This window comes from Oculina patagonica, chromosome 2 (assembly GCF_052425735.1).
Source record: "Oculina patagonica isolate OP01 chromosome 2, crgOcupat, whole genome shotgun sequence".
Classification (NCBI taxonomy): domain Eukaryota; kingdom Metazoa; phylum Cnidaria; class Anthozoa; order Scleractinia; family Oculinidae; genus Oculina; species Oculina patagonica.
The window spans coordinates 4,366,356-4,387,205 of NC_135759.1; the positions used below are offsets into that span (position 1 = coordinate 4,366,356).

General features: G+C 37.1%; 1 protein-coding gene across 1 annotated transcript; it reads right to left on the reverse strand.

The window, feature by feature from the left end:
- Positions 1–10,122: 10,122 nt before the first annotated feature.
- Positions 10,123–19,172, reverse strand: LOC144642667 (synaptobrevin homolog YKT6-like). Its single transcript, XM_078501688.1, has 8 exons — positions 18,986–19,172; positions 17,585–17,667; positions 16,752–16,852; positions 15,721–15,779; positions 15,268–15,313; positions 12,063–12,128; positions 11,316–11,417; positions 10,123–10,621 (listed from the first exon to the last, which is right to left on the reverse strand). The coding sequence occupies exons 1-8, from the start codon at positions 19,084–19,086 to the stop codon at positions 10,586–10,588; spliced, it is 594 nt and encodes a 197-aa protein (XP_078357814.1). The 5' UTR covers positions 19,087–19,172; the 3' UTR covers positions 10,123–10,585.
- Between the last annotated feature and the right edge of the window lie 1,678 nt (positions 19,173–20,850).

Genomic DNA, 20,850 nt, shown 5'->3' on the forward strand with positions numbered 1-20,850 from the left:
GACTGAAATGGGAACTAGTTAAATTGGAACTGAGAGGTCTTACAATCCCTTATGCCAAAAACAAGGCGAAAAATCTTCGTAAAAAAGAAAAGGATCTTCAAACGAGACTGAGTGATTTAGATCAACTCATTTCTAATAGTGTCGACAGTGCCCAGGTTAATTATCTGGAAGTGGAATATTTCAAGTTAAAACATGAACTTTGTCTAATCTACGAAAATAAGGGAAAGGGCTCAATCGTTCGCTCAAAAACAAAATGGACCGAGCAGGGTGAAAAACCGACAAAATACTTCTTCAACTTAGAGAGACGGAATTATAACCATAAAACGATCAGGGAGTTAAAGTATCCGGATGGTACTTTAGTGACCAAAGAGGACGAAATACTAAAGGAAATTGAAATATTTTACAATGATCTCTATACTTCTTCTACTAGTGTAGAAAATGCGTTATTCCAATCTTTCATCGCAAATTTAGAATTACCCAAACTTGAGGACTCGGTGAGTAGTGAATTAGAAGGTGAGATCACTCTAAGGGAGTGTAAAGATATTCTGTGCACATTTAGTAGCGGGAAATCACCAGGCGAAGATGGATTTACCTGGGAGTTTTATAATTGTTTTTTTGATCTACTTGGTCAAGATCTTGTCGACTGTTTTAATGCTTCGTATAGAGCAGGTGAAATGTCACTCTCCCAACGGAGAGGCGTAATAACACTTATACCGAAAGAAGATTCGGACCTTTCTACACTTGCTAATTGGCGGCCGACAACGTTATTAAACCTAGACTATAAAATTGCATCAAAAATTATTGCCAGGAGACTAGAAAAAGTTCTAGCTCTTCTAGTCAATCCTGACCAAACAGGCTTCATTAAAGGAAGATATATTGGACAAAACATTAGGTTAATTAATGACATCCTTGAGCAAACAAAGCTTCAGAACATTCCTGGTATATTATTACAGCTTGATTTTAGAAAGGCTTTTGACACAATTGAATGGGAATTTATACAAAGAACAATTGCACTGTTTAATTTTGGGGAATCCATTCAACGTTGGATCTCCATCTTTTACTCTAACACAGAAAGTGCAGTCTTGAACAATGGCTTCTGTACAAATTATTTTTCTCTCTCAAGAGGAGTAAGACAAGGTTGCCCTTTATCCCCATATCTGTTTGTTTTGGCAGTAGAACTGTTGGCGTGCAAGATCAGACAAGATAAAGAAATACAAGGTATAAAAGTTTTTGGTAAGGAGCTAAAATTAAGCCAGTTTGCTGATGACACCACCCTCCTTAACAGTAATTGTAATTCGGTAATACAAGCAATCGCTGTGCTAGATAATTTTGGCGATATCTCCGGCTTGAAACTGAACCCGTCGAAAACCAAAGCTTTGTGGCTGGGATCGTGGAGACATAGAAAAGACAAACCCTTTGGATTTCAATGGCCTGAAAAACCAATCCGTGTGTTGGGTACTTTTATTTCTTACAACGAGAAAGAAAATGAAAAATCCAATTTTACGTTAAAACTGCAAAAATTGAAGACCATCTTTGACATTTGGAACTGCCGGAATCTTACACTATTTGGGAGATGTCTTATAACGAAAAGCCTTGGCATCTCGCAACTGGTACATACAATTTCTAGCCTCGATGTCCCTCGGGAATACCTTGGGGCGGTAAATTCAACCATTTTTAAATTCATTTGGAAAAATAAAAAGGACAAACTTAAGCGTAAATTGATGATCTTAGATTATGACCAAGGTGGTCTGAGGGCTCCTAGTATAGATGTCTTAGCAAAATCATTAAAGCTAGCTTGGATTTCCAGACTTCTAGACGATGATCCAACCCGCAGGGAATCTTGGAAGACAATTCCTAGTTACTTTTTCGAAAAATGCGGCGGCTTAAATTTTATATTACGATGCAACTACGACAGACACTTCCTCAAGCAGATCGATCTGCCCCAGTTCTACAAATTAATTCTCTTGTATTTTCTGGAAATCAAGGAAGCCTTTCCAAACCAGTCCGGTCAGGAATTAATTCTATTCAATAACAAAGATATTCTAATCAACAGTCGCACTATTTTTATAGGGACTGGTTTAATCGAGGCATTTATCTCGTGAGAGACCTTCTAAAATCAGATGGAAAATTCCTTTCTTACACAGAATTTGTTCAGAAATATGATCTTAGATGCAACTTTCTCATTTATTTTCAAGTAGTTTCTGCAATTCCCAGGCATCTTGTAGAACGTGCGATGTCATACCCCGTAGACAGAGCAGGTTTGTTGTCTAGCACTATGTTTCACCTCTCCCCAGAGACCTCCATCAACTTAACCAAAATGAAAAACAAAGATTACTATCGGCTCCTCGTAAATAAAGAACAAATTGAACCGAAGGCTACCTCCAAATGGGAAAGAGACTTGTAAATTGGTCAAGCATCTCTACAACTTTTTTTTAGTCGCGTAAGAAACGTATGTAGAGATAATAAGCTTAGGGAATTTTATTTCAAACTCTTACACAGAATAGTCGTCACCAAAAAGGAATTATTTCTCTTTGGTGTGGCAGAGGACGCAAAGTGTCCATACTGTGATTTGAATGACTCCATAATTCACACTTTCTACAACTGTAATTGGAGTCAATTATTCTTCGCAGAGGTTATAAAATGGTTTAATAAAGAAAATGCCACCTCTCTTACCCTCTCTCCAACTGAATTAATTTTTGGTAAGGACAAGGATAACATAAACAAAGAAATAGATATCATTAGAAAGTTAAACTTCACCTTTTTATATGCAAAATATTATGTATACAATCAGAAATTATTGAATGGAAAGCTGTCATTAAATGAATTCTTAGCCAATGTAAAATTTAAATACATCTTCGAAAAATTTAATTGTAGTTAAAGCGAATTATTTGAAATAAGAGTGTACTGTAGGATGAGTAATAGCGTGTATTAATATTGATGATGTATTGATGTATTGTAATTTCTAATTTAAGATCTAGTGTGCTAATAACTATATTATACTTGTAAGTTTTTTTTTCTTTTTTTTTCAATTATTGTATTTGTTTATTTTTACGTTATTCTGTGTGTATTTTTTTTTCTATTGAAATGAATTAAAAAAAAAAAAAAAAAAAAAAAAAACATGATCACAAGTCATCTAGGGTGGTCCGGGGGTCCATGCTCGCCTGGGAAATTTTTATATTCGGGCCTTCTGAAATCGCTAGAAATACATCTAAAACTGCTCGCGTCAAGAAATTGATCAATTTATACTGATGAATACCACTGGGGATTTTCTTGTAACTATAACAGTTTAAAGTCACTAATATAAGATGTCCCACCCCCTTGTGCAGATCAAAACTAAAAACTACATGACCCACCCCCTTTCTACTCCGGCCACCGCTTACCCCCCCCCCCCCTCTACTTATTGACCAGTCCCTTTAAGACTATCTTTGATCAATATATGTTTTATAAAAATATTAATAATGGCTAAACTCAAATGCCATGAACTGATATTTTTTACCATGTTATGCTGATTGTTTTCTTCACCCTATGCACTTGTCAACTGAAATTTTGCCATGTAACCCCTCTTATTTATGAATTGCACTGGTTACCGATTAGATACAGAATCGAGTTTAAAATACTTCAAATTACTTTTAAGATTCTTAATTTTTTAGCGCTTTCTTATTCATCATCCTTTATTTCTCTTAGGCTCCCCTCCAAATATAATCTAAGGAATTCTAGCGATAAACTTTTACTTAGTTATCCACGTTTTAAATCAAAAGCCACACTAGGTGACCGTTCTTTTACCTGTGCTGCACCGAAACTTTGAACGCGCTACCATTTGACATAAGAAGTGCCACCACTATTAGTATTTTTAAAGCTAAGCTAAAAACACATCTTTTTCGTCATGCATTTTATCATAGTTGTTTTTAAATTATATTCTACTTTTAATAATTGTAATTTTAGCTTTTTAAAATCATTGTAAGTTTACCTTTAATTGTACTTTTAGCTTTTTAAATTCATTGTAAGTTTACTTTAAACTGTAATTTTAGCTTTTAGCTTTTTTATTCCGTGTTTAACTTTGTAATGCACATTTGTAATGCGCTGGACTCGGATATAGCGGTCCGGGTTCGCGCCTGGCCGGGGTCATTGTGTGTGTTCTTGGGCAAGACACTATACTCTCACTGCACGTGCCTCTCTCCACCCAGGTGTGTAAATGGGTACCGGCAAATTCAGGATCATTATCAGTATCTGAGCCAAGTCCTCTTTGTAATTTTGTCTTAAAGTCCTAACTTTAAGGCTCATTAAAGTCCTAACTTTAAGAATCATTAAAGTCCTAACTTTAAGACTCCTTAAAGTCCTAACTTTAAGGCTCATTAAAGTCCTAACTTTAAGACTCCTTAAAGTCCTAACTTTAAGACTCCTTAAAGTCCTAACTTTAAGGCTCATTAAAGTCCTAACTTTAAGACTCCTTAAAGTCCTAACTTTAAGACTCCTTAAAGTCCTAACTTTAAGGCTCATTAAAGTCCTAACTTTAAGACTCCTTAAAGTCCTATTTTTAAGACTCCTTAAAGTCCTAACTTTAAGGCTCATTAAAGTCCTAACTTTAAGACTCCTTAAAGTCCTAACTTTAAGGCTCCTTAAAGTCCTAACTTTAAGACTCCTTAAAGTCCTAACTTTAAGACTCCTTCAAGTCCGGACTTTAAGACTCCTTCAAGTCCGAACTTTAAGACTCCTTAAAGTCCGGACTTTAAGACTCCTTCAAGTCCGGACTTTAAGACTCCTTCAAGTCCGAACTTTAAGACTCCTTCAAGTCCGGACTTTAAGACTCCTTCAAGTCCGGACTTTAAGACTCCTTAAAGTCCGGACTTTAAGACTCTTTAAAGTCCGGACTTTAAGACTCCTTCAAGTCCGAACTTTAAGACTCCTTAAAGTCCTAACTTTAAGACTCCTTCAAGTCCGGACTTTAAGACTCCTTCAAGTCCGGACTTTAAGACTCCTTAAAGTCCGAACTTTAAGACTCCTTAAAGTCCTAACTTTAAGACTCCTTAAAGTCCTAACTTTAAGACTCCTTCAAGTCCGAACTTTAAGACTCCTTAAAGTCCTAACTTTAAGACTCCTTAAAGTCCTAACTTTAAGACTCCTTAAAGTCCTAACTTTAAGGCTCCTTAAAGTCCTAACTTTAAGACTCCTTAAAGTCCTAACTTTAAGACTCCTTCAAGTCAGGACTTTAAGACTCCTTAAAGTCCGGACTTTAAGACTCCTTCAAGTCCGGACTTTAAGACTCCTTCAAGTCCGAACTTTAAGACTCCTTAAAGTCCTAACTTTAAGACTTCTTCAAGTCCGGACTTTAAGACTCCTTAAAGTCCGGACTTTAAGACTCCTTCAAGTCCGAACTTTAAGACTCCTTAAAGTCCTAACTTTAAGACTCCTTCAAGTCCGGACTTTAAGACTCTTTAAAGTCCGGACTTTAAGACTCCTTCAAGTCCGGACTTTAAGACTCCTTCAAGTCCGGACTTTAAGACTCCTTCAAGTCCGGACTTTAAGACTCTTTAAAGTCCGGACTTTAAGACTCCTTAAAGTCCTAACTTTAAGACTCCTTAAAGTCCGGACGGATCATTATCAGCAGCTGGGTCAAGTCCTCTTTGTAAAAACTTTCATAAAATTATCTAAAAGCGCCTTATGTAAATTTGTCAATTCTCTATATTTATATTGCTGCTTAAATTGCGCACTTTAAGACTCGTAAATTGCGCACTTTAGACTCTAAATTGTGCACTTTAAGACTCTTAAATTGCGCACTTTAATTTAAGACTCGTAACTTGCGCACTTTAAGACTCGTAACTTGCGCACTTTTAAGCCTCGTAACTTGCGCACTTTAGAGCCTCGTAAATTGCGCACTTTTAGACTCGTAAATTGCGCACTTTTAGACTCGTAAATTGCGCACTTTTAGACTCGTAAATTGCGCACTTTAAGCTTCGTAAATTGCGCACTTTAAGACACGTAAATTGCGCACTTTAAGACACGTAAATTGCGCACTTTAAGACACGTAAATTGCGCACTTTTAGACTCGTAAATTGCGCACTTTAAGACACGTAACTTGCGCACTTTTAAACTCGTAAATTGCGCACTTTAAGACACGTAAATTGCGCACTTTTAGACTCGTAACTTGCGCACTTTTAGACTCGTAAATTGCGCACTTTAAGCTTCGTAAATTGCGCACTTTAAGACTCGTAACTTGCGCACTTTAAGCCTCGTAACTTGCGCACTTCAAGCCTCGTAAATTGCGAACTTTTAGACTCGTAACTTGCGAACTTTTAGACTCGTAACTTGCGCACTTTAAGACTCGTAACTTGCGCACTTAAGACTCGTTATGTAAATGCAAATGTAATTTATTTACCCATGTGACACGGAAGAGCTCAGGAGCTCGTAAAGACGTGTACGTGCATCCAAGATCGAATTGGAATTTGGAGTGTTGGTTTTTGCGGAGGGTGGAAAACCGGAGAACCCGAAGAAAAACCCTCGGAGCAGGAACGAGAACCAACAACAAACTCAACCCACATATGGCACCGGGCCGGAATCGAACCCGGGCCACATTGGTGGGAGGCGAGCGCCCTCACCACTGCGCCACCCTTGCTCCCCTTAAGACTCATATGTAACCCCTTGAAATGTGCAATTTAAGTTTGCTGAATTTCTTTCATAATGACTAGCAATGCATTGTCAACGTAGACACGTTCACTCGTAACTTGTTCTCATCCCTTTGATTTTTAAAGCATGGGCCCGTTTGCCACATAGAAATAACAAAACAAAGAAAACGAACATGATAACAAAAACATTGTTTTATTATTGATCATTGTCTACATAGCTCTTATTAAAACAAATAATTTCTGAAACCATTTTCTTATAGGTAATTGTTGAAAATGATCTTATTATTATTATTATGATTAACATCAAATAAATTTACCAACTTTGTCATTGAAACAGTTCAAGCTCAAATAAATTTGTATTTGTAATGCCATTATTTCCTCCATTGATTAGAGAATCGCACCACTTCACTTTCTAATTGGTACAGTATCCATATAACTATTAACTATTTAACTATTCCATGGGTTTACTGAAATCACTCTATGTCAAAATTTTGACAAACGTTGCAATGTTAACATGGAAAATAACTTCAACAATACATCCTTTTACCAAATTACTAACACTGGATCAAATATAATACACATCCATCTATTATCATACTAAGAACTTTACTTTGATAGTTTCTCTCTTTAAATACTATCTGTCTACCGCTGTTCCTTGTAAAGGAATGAATTTCTTGCTTAAACGAAGAACAAAATAAAAGCGCATCAAACAAAAATTTAACGAAACCAAACTGTGATGCTCTTATTCTATATCCTTTGTCGAACACTTCGTCAAGTACTATATGTTCTTTATACTCTGTATATATTGTGTGTGTGTGGTGAAAGGAGATTGTAAACTGATTCACCCTGATAATGACCTAGTGAGGTGGTCATAATTTCAAAATGCACTAATACTCATTGAAAGCAACATTTTCTCCCTGTTTATAATAATCAATGTTATTTCAGGGTACCAAAACTAAACACTTAACTATCCATTATTATCCAACTATTGCGCCATTTTACCATATAAGGGCAAAAGAATGCGCAAAATATGCCATGTTAATAACAGTGGAACAGGCCAAAAATACGAGCGTACAAACTTGAGAAATTCTGGCCCAAACAAAGTGGAAAAATTAGTGGAATAATGAATCCCTTATTTGATGGTTTAACTTATATCAGCTGACATTTCGCTCACTGCTTGTTTACTCGTCCCTATGGGGCTTGGAAGAAGACTATGCAGCTCGCAACATATCCGCTTTTATACCATGCCATAGAAAATACAGCCAATCAGAATACAGGAAAGCCGTTGTATATTCGACGGTATTCAACCCAACCTTCCCATCGTGCGCTGCGATTGTATTCTCGACGAAATTTAGTAAGCGTATTTTCTATGGCATGGTATAAAATAGTTACACAACACTTTCTCGTGGTATACTTAACAATTATCCTGCGAAATCGCGCGGAATATCGCCTGATACTTAGCCGACGAGGCCGTAGGCCGAGTTGGCTAAAATCAGACGATATTCCGCAAGATTGAGCAGGATAATTGTTTTATTATTCAACAAATTATCAACGAAACACATTTTGCAGAAAGAAAAACTGTAATTATGCAGCGCTTTACAAGATTTCGGACGAATCTTCGCAACCTACATATATCGCAGGATATCTGTCATGTACGGATGACAGATATCGTTAACATTTTGACCATATATGGGCAGCGCGCGCATGTGTTGAATAATAATATGGAATATCCCACTTGTCACTTGTATTTTCTCGGTATACACACGAGCCTTTAGGCGAGTGTGTATACCAAGAAAATACAAGTGACAAGTGGGATATTCCATAGTATACCACTCGAAAGCGTTGCATAACTAGTATGTATTATATTTTAAATCATTGAATAAGATGTATTTATTGATTCAAATCAGGAAAAAATTTTCCTTTTAAGGAACCAATATTTTTTTAAAAAAAAAAACATATAATTTTTGATATCATTAACATTAAAGATCAAATGAACAAACTTTTGCTTTCCAACCCTCAAAGCCATAATAACGTACCTTATTGTTTCTTATTTTCTTGAAAATGGAACGGCCTTATTTCGCGGGACTTAAATTTTGTGATTTGGCCAAAAAAAAAGCGATTACAGGAACTATATTTTGAGGAAATTGTCAATACTGGTCGACATTAACAAACTAAGTCTCAAAATTGGTCCAACTGATTTTAATTTTCCACTGCAACAGTTTCCAATGACACTGAACAAAACCATATAACAAAACAAAACTTTAAAAACAGTTTGACGTGTTCCTTTGCAACAAAGTAGAGCTAGTTTGACGACTGTATCGAGGTAATTAAGTAGTAAACTGACGGCAACGTTGAATATTCATAACGAACATTAACTATATTGAAGGGTATTAAATTTCGTGTCGTTATTTTTCGCGAGAACCTTTTTTCCGCTGGTCATAAATTTCGCGATTTTTTGAAAATCGCTTAAATTAAGTCCCGCGAAAACAAGTAACAATAAGGTAGATATTAATTACCAAAAAAAAATCAGACAATTTCTGATACCATTAAAATTAAAGGTCAAATGAACAGAAACTTTTGCTTTCCGGCCCTCAAAGCGTGAAATATTGATAAACAAGAAAAATCAGACAAATTCTAAAAAAATCTGACAATTTTTAAAGGTTAAATGAACAGAAATTTTAAAATGCCATTTCAATGAACCAAATGCTACAACAAAATATTGGCTTTCCAAGCCTCAAAATGTGAATTGCAGCAAAAAAATGCGAAGACCGCTAAATTCCACAGACCGCACCGACGGCTACGTCAAAGACAATGTCTGGTGGAAAATAAGGTATGGGTCTCACTTGGAAAAATTTGCCAGAATTTGTTTACTTTGCGGAAAATCTGTCATCAGGGCACTTTGCGTAGTGCAACCCCAGATGGCCGGAGGCAAACCAGCTGGCTATTTACAAGCGTGGTCGAGAATCTGAACTTGGGACTACCAAGAACAAATTCAGCTAGCGGGTAGGGCGGGACTTGAACCCGGGAACTCCGCATTGCAAGTCCAACGCTCTAACCGCTCGTCCACGCTGCCTCCACGAGGTACGGGAAGCGGGAGGTTCAGACTGCCCTGTTCCCCCCCCCCCCCCCCGCACTTCCCGAAAAGCGACAACCTTTTGAAAGGAAATCGCTGTTTTATGTTATACAAGGGTGAAGATTCCTGTGACCGTACATTCAGAAAGTACTACACGATCCCGGGGAGTTGGGTGTAGATGATATGTCTTTTTCAGTATCCTTCCTCGATTCCTTCGGCCCTTCCTCTTCTAAGAAGTAAATGCTTCCTTGCCGAGGTTTTTTTATTTCAATTTACTAGGCCGTCATGCATGATAGCGGCGTTCCTGCCCTTCCCGCCGATAATATTATTGTTATTTCTGTATTTAAGGAAAGGAAAATTCGCATCTTTACGAAGCTTCATTGTAAAGTTAACATATACAGGGAGTATTTAGTTATGACAACAGACACATTGTCTACTTTCAGAGTTTTTAATTCAGAGCTTACTTTTTCTTCTTATGCAGATGCAGAAATTGCGCTCATAAGAACATTTATACTTTTCCTAAATGCGTTATAAAGTACAACACTTTCCGAGTTGTTGTGAGGGCATTGTAACATGTACATGTAACAAAGGATCAATAAAGGTGTTGAAATGCTTACAGCACAACGGCGGAAGGTTCAATTAAAACTTTCCTCTTGAAAATAGTTATTTCAATTGGCCATTTTCGACATGTTTAATTTTTAACTCTCGTTGAGCTAAGTGATTTCTTTCTCTTATTCCTCGGAGAAATTCGTAAAGTTAGAACCTTGTTATTGGAAAATGGCTTTTTGTAGATCACCACTGGAATTTAGGAAATCTTATCTAGAACACAAACACAAACACTATTTATGTACAAAAATAACTCAGGTCCTCTGTTATAACTCCGCGTAATATTTCATTGTATACAGCAACATGAATTTGTTTTCTTTGCCTGTTGAAATAGAAACAGATACACACGAATAAATGTTGGTTCGTTTAAAATATCTGTTAGTAAGTTGCTGAGAGAACTTTTTCCACAACAGGCCCGTAACCAGAATTTTTACATTGGGGGGGGGGGGGGGGGGTACGCTTGAGCGCTTCCTGCGCGAAATTTCGAGTGCCGTAGACGAAACAATGTAGGGGGTCTGGGGGTATCCTCCCCCAGGAAATTTTGAAAAAAAAATAAATAGGTTATCTGACACAGCATTTCGTGCGTTTTGAAGACAGTTTGTTAGGAAACAAGGCAGGTAAAAGTATTAAAAGGAAGCAACGACAAAAATTCTGGTACAATTTACAATTGAAATTAACCTAGAATCGCACAATTTGGTCCAAAATATACCACACGCATCTACAAACGGTGGACCTTCAACCCAAAGAACCATATTAAATGTAAATAGTCAAAGTGCAGAAATACCATTTCCCTTATTTATTTACTTATATTCACAATGAGCGGACTTCCAAGGCTCGTGGGGGGGGGGGGGGGGGGTGCGGACGTACCCGTCACACCCTTCCTCCCTACGGGCCTGCTGACAATGTTCAGCAACTTGAGATAAAACTTATAAACCTTTCTATACCTGTGAACTATACAGTTAGCAATCGACATTAAGTGAGGACCACCTAAATAACTAATTAGTTATTTCACTTACAGTTTTGTAGAAGGCTTTTGACTGGAGGGTTAATCCTTCCGATTTCTCTACAAGATCGTCAAGTTTCTCCCCTCTTTGTAGCACCGCCTCTATTGTGTTATGCTGGGAAGAAAAAAGTACATGAACACATAAGAACATTTGGGACAATTTGCTTCCAGCTTGGAGCTCAATAGATTACATGTTATCGACAGCTAAAGCATAGGGCTCCAGTAAAGAGCTTTTAAGATGGTTTCCGCCGAACATTCGAGCAATACAGACAAAAATAAAGTTACCAAAGAGATCTCATAGCATGGTAACAGTTTGAGTACAGCTAACAAAAACCTACTAAATTTTTAGCTCTCTGACTCCGCCAGAGAAAAATGGATTTGAAATTATCTACATTTCAGTTATAAAACAAAATGGCGTGCGTTCTAATCATTTTTACAAGGTTTGACTTTAATTTTCTCGAGAACGCTTTAGAGTTTTATCACGGGGTCATTAAGACAAATGAATTCCAGTAAGATGAAAAATATACCCCTTTTAAAACAAAACACCCATTGTTTACATACTGGAGGCAAGCTGGTAATGACGTCTTCAGACCCAAAGAACTCAATTCAACAGCAAGTCACAAAACATTTAACTGTTATGGTTAAATCTGTCAGACATGACTCTTGCAGTCATCTCTCATTGTAGTAGATAAACAATAATGTTATAAGAGAAAGCCCATCAATGTACAGATGATGTAGAATTTACTTCCACTGCAATTACCAAGACTATTTTTGTTTCATCCAGTTCCGCTTGTACTTTTGTCATTGCGTCAGCTTCTCTTGGATTCTGTGACATTAACAAAACAATACATTACCATGTAAATTATATTCTTACACTGTATTAAAGAACAGTTGCACAAAGTGGTACATTTTATATAAAAAAAATAATCCGTCATGGGTGCTTTAAGAATGAACTTTTTACAATGACTGGAAGAATTGTTGTGTGCTCACTGGTTGAGAGCTATGTTTGATCAGAGTATAGAACATGAAAATGACGTAACCTGTAATGCAACGTAAGGCAAAATGTTCTAAATTCTAGAAAAAACCCTCAAATTGTTCCCACTTTCCTCAATGGCTTTAAGTGTAAATGAACTGCGATCTTATGCGCTGTCCAATGCGTATGCCACTTCCTGCTGATATTCTATCTAATTCGTTGGTAAATTTCATTGTTATTGAATAAAACAAATCCACCACTGACATTTTTTGATGGTCTCCACTCTCGATTTGTTATGTACTTTTCTCACGTATTGGGAATACAATAAGAGTGTCATATGTATGGGCTTCAGGAAAAGTGAAATGGGGGATGGGGGAGGTGTCATATCCATAGAAAAGAAAGAGGGAAGGATTACTAACAAATGTCTGGTATATAATTTCCCATACCTGTTTCCCTCGCTTACTTAATCCTCTTTGTGCTCTAAGTAGCACATAAGGCATAAGTTTCCCAAACAACACCAATTTTCCAATTCCAGGGTGAGACGAAAAGTTGGACATGCTCTCAAAAGTTAAAATTGTTCTAATTTTGAAGACCATAAAATTGCAAAAAAAACAAACAAAAATAAACTAAAACACTGTAACAATAAACTAAAACACTTACTACAAGCCTTAAAACAAATACAATATATAAGATTTTATGGCAACTAACTTTAAAGCTAATGTGAAGGATCCTTCATTGATAGCCATGCATTTCAAGGGACATACTCCATATGCATACATGATGCACCCAATGCTCAAAGGTTTGCAAAGGATTCTGGGGCAAATTCAAACACAGTGTCGCCATTTGAAAGTTTTCGGAAATGATGGACTATTTTATGTCAAAGCAAAAGGGTAGATTGGAGCAATATGACTTCTTTTCTTATTTTGATTGTTTAAAAAGCAAAGATTATCCAATATGATTTCAGGAAGCTAAGGACTTAAAGTGCTACTACGATAAAATTTTCGATTTCCATATTTTTACATTTTCGTGTACAATAAGACTTTCTTACTCACCTTGCAAATTTTCAATCCATTACGAACATCAGAAGTCGTTTTGTTTTAACATTTATTTCCGATATTTTATGGCCGCCATTAAACAACCTTGTTCCAAGGCTTGGTTGCAAATACGGAGAAAATGACGTCAAAGGCTAAAATACCTCACGGGTTGAAATTATAATAACAATTTGTATTGAAAATCACGCGAAAAGCAACAAAAACTTTGGGCTTGTTTTTCGTGCAATTTTCTATGCTGATTGTTATTCTAATTTCAACCCGTGAGGTATTTTAGCCTTTGACGTCATTTTCTCCCTATTTGCAACCAAGCCTTGGAACAAGGTTGATTAATGGCGGCCGTAAATTCTCTGGAATAAATGTTTTAATACAACGACTTCTGATGTTCGTATTTGATTGAATTTTGGCAAGTTGAGTAAGAAAGTCTAATTATTCACGACAATGTAAAAATATGAAGATCAAAAATTTGATCATAGTTAGTAGCACTTACCCGAGAAAATGGCTTTTATTCACCTTTACACCGAGAAATGTAGTCGCCACATTGGCGACTTAATTAAAGATTTTAGTCACCAAGATTGAAATTTTGGTAGCATTGGCAACAAGTAAGTTGCAATTTTGAGCCCTGTTTTTCCTCATGAATTGTCTGATGCACACTTATTTCTGAAGGTTGCCATAAGGTAAAAACACAATGTTGCTTGCCCGTCGGGCAACCCAGGATCAGAAGACGCTAGCCCGATGAATCATTTCACTAGCCCCGGGCTATCGGACAGCACTTTGTGTCACGCCCTGAATTCTGTACTACATGGTTGCTTATAATATATACACAAGAAATTAACATACAGCAGGGAGCCATATTCGTTTTTTCTCCAAGTCGTCAGCCGGGCAAGTATTTAAGACGACATACTTGCCCTGGCAAAATTTTACTTGCCCGCTCAAAAGTGAAGAATGGTGACTGTACAACAAGTTAATGAAAAGTTGACTTTTTTATGGTTATTACATGTAACACTGTATACAATTGTCATGAAATCTACGAGACAACGTGTCAGTTATAATAAAGTTTGATGCTCAAGTATTTGCTAATGAGACTTTCTACTAATGTCTACTTTGGCTGCTGACCTATAAAATTTCACTAAACATCGTGCCCCCAAGCGGCTTGTGATGTGGAGCTGGTGGAAGCGGACAATGCAGGCACAAATGAAAGCCAGGGCCTCTTTGACTGCCATGACGAAAGAAAAGAACACTTTCACTCTTCTTGTTCTATTGGTTTGCTTTTCTGAAGCGTTAACATTACTTTTTTCTTTGCTGGTGGTGCCACACCAAGATAAACAGCGCATTTTGATCACAACATCAGCTGATGCGATCGCCTCGTGTTTTCACGGATGCAGCTTCAGAACAAAATATCAGCGGTTGACAGCTTGAAAATTGAGCCTGCAATGATTTCATTCATGGAAAATACCGCATCATCCAAGATGGCGGCCAAAATTATGATTTTATCGCGACAGAAAATTGCAAATTATTCTCTGTTTTCTAAAAGTTACGAATGAACGACAAGTGGTCAGAACGCAGGTAACTCATAAGAAAATTTAATAAATGTTTTTTTTTTTCCATTAAGTCAAACTTAAGTCGTCCAGCGGACGAGTTTTCGTAATGTTTTGGTCGTCCGTACGATTTTTTAGTCGTCTCGGACGACCGGACGACTGTGAATATGGATCCCTGTACAGTGCTGTCAAAAGCCAATGGAAATTGTGGATGTTAAACAATATTGGTACTTTGAATCACTATAAGGAAGTGTTTGAAGATGTGATTTATGACCAGTACAAGTACATGTATGTCTCAATGCAAGGATTTTGTGTGACTTAAAGACAGTGGGAAGGATTGGTTGGAGGGTGGGGACAGGTTTTTGACTCCTTATAAATAACTTTGAACAAAAGTAACATGTGTACCTGATACTTTTGCAAATATTCTTCACATTCTGGCCATGTTACTGTGCTACAGAAATGAAAGGAATGCAAGAAAGTCAATAACATTCTTGTAAATGATAATACATAATTTTACTAAAAGCTAGCCATGGTATATTGCAATTCCTGAGTTTTAATTGATTTACAGGCAATGGTACATGTATAAATTATGAGTTCATATACCATGGATATGGTAGGTGTACACATCACAAATATGGTAGGTGTACATGTCAGTGAAAACAGCCAGGGAGCTCAAATATTGCAATTCTTTGGGTGTTTTTAACAAAACAATATTATTCCACTCGAGCTTGTTAGATATGAGATAGTTATAGCCAACTCCGCGCTACATGCATGTGCATTGTTGACTATCTACCAGCTCATATCAAATGAAATAATTGTAAAATATGTACAGTCATTTACACTTGAATGTCTGCTTACTATGGTTCTGCTGTTTTCCAAACTGAAGGCGAAATTTTCTGCGAAAAGTCTTCTAGAACCTTTGAAATAGAATAAAAAGTAATATTGTGGTTATATTGGCAGAAAAACAAAATACAGGTACCGGTAAGTCTCCAGAAAATGGAGACTTTTTTATAAATTAAATAGGTGACATCACATGTATTTACCTAATGGTAATTGTATATTTTGTACAGCTGTACAATTACAATTACTGTCAATGGTAATTGTTCAAATGTTCACAAATAATGAGCTCCAAACCAAGAGTGTGTAATTTTTTTGGACACTGGTAAATTGTTGCCATGGCAACCTCACAAAATGTTCCTACCCTCCGGCTGGAACTTGCAAGATCTAAAAGCTACATAATTGAAGCTAATTACTAGCACACATTGATTAGCCAGCACTCTTTTCTTCACTTAGCAATTTCTTAAAGAAAGAACTAGCTTATTGGGTCCTTATTGTGTCGCATACAACTAACATTGTCTGAGGCTGCTGCAATAATATTGTCATCAGATTTTGAAACCATTTGAACATGCTGCATACAAGTACAGCATTTTATGTGTCATGTGTGACAATCTCAAGGATGTTTTAAGATTGCTGTTTTAAAAGTTGTAAAATTCATGCAGTCCTTTGGCTTTATTCCTTCAGACCTGAATACAGCAACAAGAATTAACACCTTGATCAGAATAAGCTTGCAATGCAGGCATAAATTATTTTAGCAAGGGAATTCGAATGCATTTTGATCGGGCACGCACCATCTTGGATTCGTACTCAAGAGAGAATTGGAGATAGGAGAAAACGCGTCCTAGGGAGTAGGAGTGAGGCTGAACAGACAGTGAGGCCCTCATCCAACATGGTGGCCAATCTACTCGATCACGAGCTTATACTCTCGCACCCACGGAAAAGGCCTGCACTGCAGGCTAGATCAGAATACCTATAATAATTGTAATTACCGGTAATACTTGCAGCTTCATTTGCTGACTGGTGAAAAGAGCAATGCTGGTTTTAATACTTACTTTATTTAAAAGTGTAAAAACAACTCTTTGTGGATATTCAGGGTCTGAGATAAGAACTCCTCCAAGAGAATCTGATCTAACAAACACATGGCAAACATATTCTGTACAAAAAAAACACAAAGACACACAAAACATTTCAGTAAATCACAATAAATAAATACCATAAAATTCCAGTTATAAGCCCTGGGCTTATACATCTTCGTAAGGGGTTCTGGGTGGGCTTATAAATGGAGGGGCATATATCAGGGAGGGCTTAAAAGTGGAATAAAAAAAAAGAACATTTTAAAACGAGCCACGGGAGTGTTGATCGAATTATGTTTCTAAGTTAAAAATGCATAATAAAGCAACATTTGGCCCTGTTCAGTACAGTCATCCAGCAAGGGGGGGGGGGGGGGTTAATTCCAGATGGGCTTATAATCGGATGTATTTTGTTGTTTGCAGATAGATGGGCCTACAACCGGAGGGGGGGGGGGGGGTTATAAGTGGGAGGGCTTACAGCTGTACATGTACATTTGTATTACTGGAATTTTACGGTATGTAAATTATATTAAATGAATAAATAAACAAACAAGCAAACATATCAGTAAATGAATCAATGAATGAACTCACACATGTACATGTACATGTACATATACAAGTATTCTTTAGGTGAGCATTGATTTTAAACACATGTACAATGTACCAGCCAATCACACTTCAACCTTTCAATCATCGTATTTAGCTCCCAAAAAAAAGCATGTTGCAATTGCAAGGTTTTCTCCTTAAATTGCCTTAAATTTTAATTAACTCACAACCATGATCATCACTTTCAAATGAACAATTCATTTACAAACCTTGTTCTTTTACTGAAGCTCTTTCATTTGCTCTTGTTCTCTCCACAAGTATCTGACTGGTAAACTGCATAAATTCTTTCACACTGAAAAAAATGCAAAATATGCATTTTATTATAATTTCATAGTAATAATTTCACTGATGATGACCTAGGGTTGAAAACGTTTTGATTTTAAGAACTTTAATAGCTTTTTATCCTTTTTAGCCTTTTTAAAATTTGTAATCTTAAGTGTTGTAAACATTGATGCATGCATCTCTGCGGAAGAGCTTTTTGAGTCCTGCTTGCAGGAAGTTAAACGAACTTGTAACCTTGCATTGAAAAGCGAACCCTGTACACTGTATGCCATGGTGGATGTTTTATGTTTTCTTGTCGTTGCTTGCACAGATGTGGCAAGGGCAATCCCACTGAAGGTGGCAAAACGTCCAAATTGTGTTTGCAGGCTCCAGTCACCACAAAACTCTAAACAGGACATTGGACTGAAAGTTTGGTTTTCATTACGTCTGCTGTCACATGTCAAAGTTTTTGCTGGTCCCGCAGACTTTTCTCGATTGCTTGCATGGTAGGAAATTGTTAGTTTCGTACCTATGAGAATAATGACTGTTCTCACTCATTTATTTTGAGAGTTAATCCAGCAAATAAATGTTACATTACTTTAATTAATGATAGTTGCGGGCAGCAAACCCATTTTGGTGGGTTTCTGGGAAGGAACCTTCTCTTTTTTTTTCCTTGCTTGGCAGTCTTGCGCCTTTCGCATTCTCCAAATGAGCACCCAAAAACTACACAGGCGCCTGCTATAATTTGTATAATCATGACTATATAAAATTCTTGAATCTGATTGGTTCTTACCATGCCCTATTTTTCATCAAATTGGAGCGCCCACACCTAAAGCGTACCTCTGCATTTTACCCATGTGTGAAAGTTGGAAATACATAAAAAGGTCTTTTCCAAAACAAAAATTGAAAATAAAAGGAGTTCATAACCGCAAAGTTTATAAAAGTGCCATGTATGCAAAATACAATGTACATTAAATTGAAAGGTGTATGTATGTAGGCTTCAGGAATACACCTTCCTGATTTAGTTACACACGTAGTAGTTCCAATTAAGCTTTATAAGCTTACGTTTGACTTCTATACTATTGAATGTATTCTAGAATATTAGAATAAGCTTTATGTTTCTAGATGTAACAGAAATTGCAAGCCTAAGCTTATAATTCTGTTCCGATTCTATATAGACATAAACTTGAAATTGATTATTCATACCATTAAATTATAACTTATTTCAAACCAAACGGTAGACGAAATGTAGGGGCAGATCTAATGTATCATACACTTAAATTCACACATCAGCTAATTTTTTAAGCAATCGGAAGGCACAGCCGTCGGTGTACGATTTATAACCATACCTTGATCTTTGAAAATAGCCAAACGATTGGAGATCAAAGGCTGCAACTAACGTCTTTGACTTCACATCTTTACGTAAAACACTTAACGCATATAATTTCATCCTTAGATTATCCCGAAAACGGAATACACTGATTTCATTCACAACAAATTCTCTTTGGTTTGAAACTTTTCTTGTTCAACACGACCGAAGCTTTGTAGCCTCCCCTGAGCTGAAATTGAAAATGACGTCACCAGGAAAACACCATAACCGGAAGTAGATCAACAGGAAGTCATCGCTTTGCTGTAAAATTCAAGTTAAATGCAGAGACGGTTAGCTAAAACGGCCAACCACGAAGACCCCAACGGAGCCTTTTTGCTTGCTGATTTTATAATATTTTGCAAAAGTAGATTATTTTTTAATTAACGTTTTCAGGTGTGCATATGTGCATGTGTGACTTTTCTTTTCTTTTATTTCAAGGAGCGCAATCTAAAGAGGATTTTGTAATCACGACGTGTTTTTGCACACGTGGAAGAACTGAGCTTGGGTCATGATTATATTTAGTTGTGACTTACAGATTTCGGAGTGAAAGTTCATTGCCCAAGAAGTACCTCGAGAGAACGCAGTACATTATTCGCTGATAGAACACGATCAGGGTGCATGTTAGCCCGGCCCCACACGCAGTTCGTTCTTAGGGGCGATCGTGTTGGAGTGAAACACGATCGCCCCTAAGAACGACTGCACGGGAGGCTAGGCGCACGTTACTCTCTAAAAGGATTAATTCTTCTGGAGTTTTGGCTTACAAGCACATGAAATTGTAGGTTTTGGATTGTAATTCTTTAGAGTTTCTACCTAAACAAGTTATACTACCCGCCCTCGTTTTCTACGAGCAATGAGGCCCCCTTAGAGGTTTTAGGGATACGGGATACAATTATAGGGATACGGGATATTAAGAAATAAGACTGTGGGATATCGAACTAATGGAAATTAATGGGATACGGGATATTTAGGCCAAAAATTAATGGGATACGGGAAACTCGGGGCCCCCTAATGGGGCCTCAGCGATAGTCAACTCGGCTGCGCCTCGTTGACTATTCGCCCATAGAAAACTTAGGATTAATTGTTTAAACTTATTAAAATAAGTTTGCCAATGATAGCTTACAAAGTTTCCTTTGCAGTTCAGACGGTTGGACACGCTTCACGTGACATTTTTCGACCAACCATATGTCACCTTAGTAGAAGAAATGGCGGAAAATGTTGTCGCGGGATTTTAAGAAGGTATCATCTTCTTCGTGCGATTCCGGCGAAACTTTAAAGATGAATTCCAGTCCGTACTGCGCAATCTCGGCTGCAATGTTTATGTGAGCCCACCACGAAGGGAATGTTTACAAGCAAAACTAAAAATTCCGCGACAAACTTACCTTTTTCTTCATTATTAACGCCAGATATCCTTGCAGAACAAATAATAACGAGTGGAAGAACCTTGACGCTATTTCAAACCGACGTTTCAGCTCATCGGAAATTCTTGAACGAAACGAACTGTAATGGCGGACTAAAAAACGTCATGTATGCTGTCACCGAAGTGTAACGTTTCAACGAATTCAAAACAAAAACGTAAACAAACCCCGAGTCTGCGCAGTACGGACTGGAAATCAGCTTTAACGTTTTTACGAACTTTTTTCTTGGAGCTGGAACTTGAAAAATACCTAGGCCAGTCATCTGTTCGCAGTTTAAGACTGGTTGTTATTTTTTTAGGGTAATGCCACGAACCACTAAGAACCACGAAGAAGGCAAATGTCTCAAGTGACAAGAAAGCGGGAAAATGTCCATTAAGGGAAAATAAAAGATATGTGTAAACCAAGATAATCAACACAAACGACAGTTACA